We start from the raw sequence: 4,560 nt of genomic DNA, 5'->3' as shown, positions 1-4,560 counted from the left end.
GGGAATTCCTCAAATTCTCCTTTAGTTTGCCGAGAATTCTTTAACCTTCAGAATCTTCAGATGGCAGCAACACTCCCTCACTTAGGCATTTGAAAACATTTGGCAAAATAGTTTCCTTCTTTCCTAAGGTTATTTATACTTGGACTTGCATGGAGAGTTTGTTTAATTAATTGCCACCTGGCATGCTTATCCTTCCATTGACGTCTACAAGACTTCAACCTGGCTTACTTACTCGTTAATTAAGCTGAATTCCTCAGCTTAACTTCATCTCATGGCCTTGCAGCTACTTAAGCCTTTTCTCTTCAACGCATAATCTTCTATTGCATGGTTCAACAAAATTGGCCGCATGACGCCTTATAGCTCCAACGCATGGAGTCCTCTACTTCCTCTAAGCGTTAACTTTCTCTTATTTCACTCGAGTCTCAATATTCCACACTTAACATATTTTCTTGCCCTTTTCCGGCTTGCCATTGTTATTTTCAACTCTCTATGTGTCGACTATGTTCACATCCTGGACGCATATACTCGTAACGCTTAGAAAATTTTCCTTTTCTCACATTTTAGACACATCATAAATTCAGGGGTTTACAGTTTGTATATCTATATTATATATAAATACAAGAGATATGATTCGTGAAAACAAAGTCAAAGGTTGAACTTACGTATAGAGAGCTTATATTAGTTATTTTGGTGGTGACATACCTACAAATGCATTGTTGTAAAACGGAAAAAAAAAAAAGTTAAAAATACTGTGGTAATGGATAACAATTTAATCCCTAAACTTTGATAAGTAACAATTTAAGTTATCTTCTTTAAAATTTGTAACAATTTAGTCTCTATCACAAAAAGTTTATTTAAAAACAAGTATAAACTTTTATTATGTAATGACTTAGTCTTTACTATTATATATATATATATATATATATATATATAAAGTATCTAACTTTTACTATGTATCAATTTAGAACATGTTTGAATTGACTTGAGAAAAAATTATTTGTCAAAAAACTCATTTTTATTTAAACACTTTTGATAGAAACTGATTAAAATATACTTAAAAAATTATTTTGAATGGTTGTCAAATACTCAAATTTCTTCTAAAATGACTTATTTTTTAAATTAAACACTTGAAAATGTAATCCAAACACACTCTTAGTCTTTACTGTTTACTTAAAAAAAAAAGATTCTTGATCAATTTATCAATCTCCAGTTTATTAAAGTTCAAATATAAAATTATTGTAAATTTGAAAGTACATAAATTAAATCATTACCAACTATAGTTCAAAGACGAAATTGTTACTTTCATAAAAGTTCATGGACCAAAATGCTTTTTCCAACCAAAAATGAAAAGGATGAAAAAGAATCAGAAACATCGGTAGCTTCGAAACAATTCAGTTGTATAAATCATACTTTCAGTTTGCGATAACAATAACAGTGAATCCTTTTCAATTACACTTCCCTTCCATTTGAGACCCGATTCTATTCACATGTAAAATACAGCAAACAGATTCAAGAATCCTGCATTTGTTGCTGCTAAGCAATTCTTTTAGCTCCAAAGAACCATTCAATAGACAAACCCTTATCCTTGTTTACATAACTGTGGTACCAAATTCATTGGAAGATGAAGGCTGTAAAGCACGAATTTTTACTTCATATTTCATGCACCTAGAGACTTCATTGGGCAAGGATGAATCTGATCCATCTGAAACAAGTGGGCTGGAGGAAGTATTGCTACTGCGAGCATTTCCAATATGGTTTCCACACTTCCGACACAGTAGTTTGATTCTTCGGCGAAACAAACCCCAAGAGTTCTTTGAGAAATGAGGCACACATTGAAGTTCATCAACCTGTGTAAATCTGCTTTCATCGATGTTTAGAAATGATATGATCCCTCGCTTAATCGATTTATCATATTTAGAGCCAATGGTTGATGTGTTGCGGTTAACAGAGCTCAAGTTCAGTTCGAATCCACAAGCTCCACAACTGTATGAAATAAACCATATTTTCATTACAAGTTGACCAGAAAGCAAATAGGAAATGCATAGATTACATAAAGGTGGCTTAGTTGATGAGAATGGTAGGGATATTCATGGGAATGGGATTTGAACTCCCACTTTAGGTAGCTTCCAATTTAGGGGCCAACTAAGAAAATACGGATTTGGAGGATTACCACCTCTAGAGCAACACATTGTTGATCCCATCAAAATTTGTGCTTAACAAGAAAAATACTTATTGCATCTCGGACCGTACCTATCTTTGTATATCTCATCAAATTGTCAAAATTAGAATTTGCCATGTGTCAAATTCTTCTTATTTCTTTTTTGAAATATTTTAATTATGTTTTTGGGTGTGATAAAGGTGAGATACATAAAGATAAGTGAGACCATAGATGCACCTAAGTATTACTTGCTTAACAAAACTGATCTTGGGTATACATATTTCCGGATGACTAGCAGATGTATAATTGTCATATCTACCATTTCACACAAAATTAGACAATAATAAAGCATTTTCAATTCTGACCAAACATCAAGCTACTTGAATCCCCACAATCACATGTCAAGGTTTCCAATTCAGGAGTAGCCACGGTACTCTGATCTCAACGGCAAGGACTTGAAGGAGCAACTGAGAGTAGATTTTAAGTTTGTTATTGTCAAGACCGTCTTAGACTCTTAGCCCCTACTCACCTTTTAATATCTACGGAAAGTTCCAGATTTTTGTATGCGTGAGTGTTAGGGCCTACACACACCTCAACTAATCCCATTGGACAACTTGCAACTCGTAAGATATTAAATACTAGGTAGTGATAGTCCATGGAAGCACCTGTGTGGTTGTTTCTCTCTTTCTCTTCATTAAATGTGAGAAAAATTAATGAATAGCTACCAGAGAAAGCACAGGGAAGATTTGCAGAGTTCACTATTGTTATGACATGATGGAAGTTTACAAATAGGTGAAGTTTCAATCAACAATCTCCCATCACAGTTCAATGTTTAACTGCTCCCCTACAGTTGATTTAAATAAATTCATCAAAGTCCAAAAAGACTATCCATCTCCATCAAGCTAATAACTACCAGAATTTCTTAAACAGATCAGACCAGTCAGTCCCACAGGTCTGCTCCATTACAGCTATTGTCAGTTCTCCAATCCCAATATAAACACAGAAAACCCCTCTTTTTAACACTAAAATTTGCTGAATTCCCCTCGACTACTGTCCAATGTAACCCAACCTAAAGTTCCTAACAATCTTTCACCAAAAGCAGTCGGGATCACATCGTACTCAAGAAGCAATCACAATTTTCGAAATCGACTCAATTAATGTAAAAACAAAGAAACTGTTCCCAACCCGTCCCTTGAATCAGACAATTCACCAACCCTCCAATCAGAGCAAAAAACAAAAAGAGATTCAGAAGCCCGTACAGTATATAAACAGATATCTGTAGACCAAAAATTTGACTACACAGTGAAATAGAAGCCAGAGATTGGATTGAACCTGTAATAAACATCTCTACGAGAAGAAGAAGGGAAGAGCGAAGCCGACGAAGAGGACTGGATGTGAGTTCCATGGCCGTAATCGTCTCCGAACACCGGCGACTGCCTCATTCCTCACCTTCAGAATACGACACCGTCTCCGACGCTGGCTGCAACGGTTGACGGAGGTATCGAGGTCGTAAACGGGGACTCGCAGTTTGGTAGAAACAATGATTCAATTTTGACAGTAGCGATCAAGTTCCGATTCAATCTAAGCGAGCTCAAGAATCAATTATAGAAGCTATAACCTCAGAATAAAAAGAAATTGAAGCTTGAACAAGACGAAGTGTGGTGAAAGGGAGAATTGGAAGAAGAATGATGATGATGATGAAGCGAAGCTTGAAGATGAGAATTTGAAGAAATCGATGGGGAGGAAAAAAAAAAGGAAAAAAAAAAGATAGTTGTTTATTTGTCTCTCTGTCTCGTTGTTTTTTAAGAATTACTAATTTCTTCTAGACCCGACGCGGTATTTTAACGGAAAAATAAGATTTTATTAGATTGTGATTTTTTTTTTTCTTTTTGAAAATATTAGATTGAGACATTCCAATTGGTTAACTTGTATTTTTATTTTTTTTACTAGAATGAACATAACTCAATATTCTACCATAAGTAGACATGCTAAATGGAGAGTGATTTGTATATTCATCAAATTGAAAAATCAACTTTGTAATTGAAATTAAATATATATCTTTTTGTAGGGTGATGTCTAATTGGCCCATCGAATTGCATATCCTCAAAGAAGAAAGAGTGCTTTTAAGAAGTCTGTGAGGCTAAGTTAAAAAACGCTATTGACTATTCAAAAAGAGAACGACCTCAAGCCAGCCAAAATGTCAAGTTGAAGTGTCCATAACTTCCCTACTAGCACAATTGAATGAACAATATAAATGGAATAGTCGATTTCTAATTAATATATGTAACATAACATGTGTGCTCAATTCGATACAACTTCATTTTTGATACTGACTTAAGAGAGAATATTGGCTAAAGCACTTGTACTAATGTAATATTTCTCTTTTGTAGACTTTATTTAGA

General features: G+C 34.4%; 1 protein-coding gene across 1 annotated transcript; it reads right to left on the bottom strand.

The window, feature by feature from the left end:
- Window positions 1–1,376: 1,376 nt before the first annotated feature.
- Window positions 1,377–4,255, bottom strand: LOC120084886 (uncharacterized protein At4g08330, chloroplastic). Its single transcript, XM_039040696.2, has 2 exons — window positions 3,491–4,255; window positions 1,377–1,983 (listed from the first exon to the last, which is right to left on the bottom strand). The coding sequence occupies exons 1-2, from the start codon at window positions 3,598–3,600 to the stop codon at window positions 1,590–1,592; spliced, it is 504 nt and encodes a 167-aa protein (XP_038896624.1). The 5' UTR covers window positions 3,601–4,255; the 3' UTR covers window positions 1,377–1,589.
- Window positions 4,256–4,560: the final 305 nt, after the last annotated feature.

Source organism: Benincasa hispida, chromosome 9, assembly GCF_027475165.1.
Source record: "Benincasa hispida cultivar pf3 chromosome 9, pf3_genome.v1.1, whole genome shotgun sequence".
NCBI lineage: Eukaryota > Viridiplantae > Streptophyta > Magnoliopsida > Cucurbitales > Cucurbitaceae > Benincasa > Benincasa hispida.
Note: the sequence above shows the minus strand (reverse complement) of the source record. Positions and strands in the feature narration are given on the sequence as shown.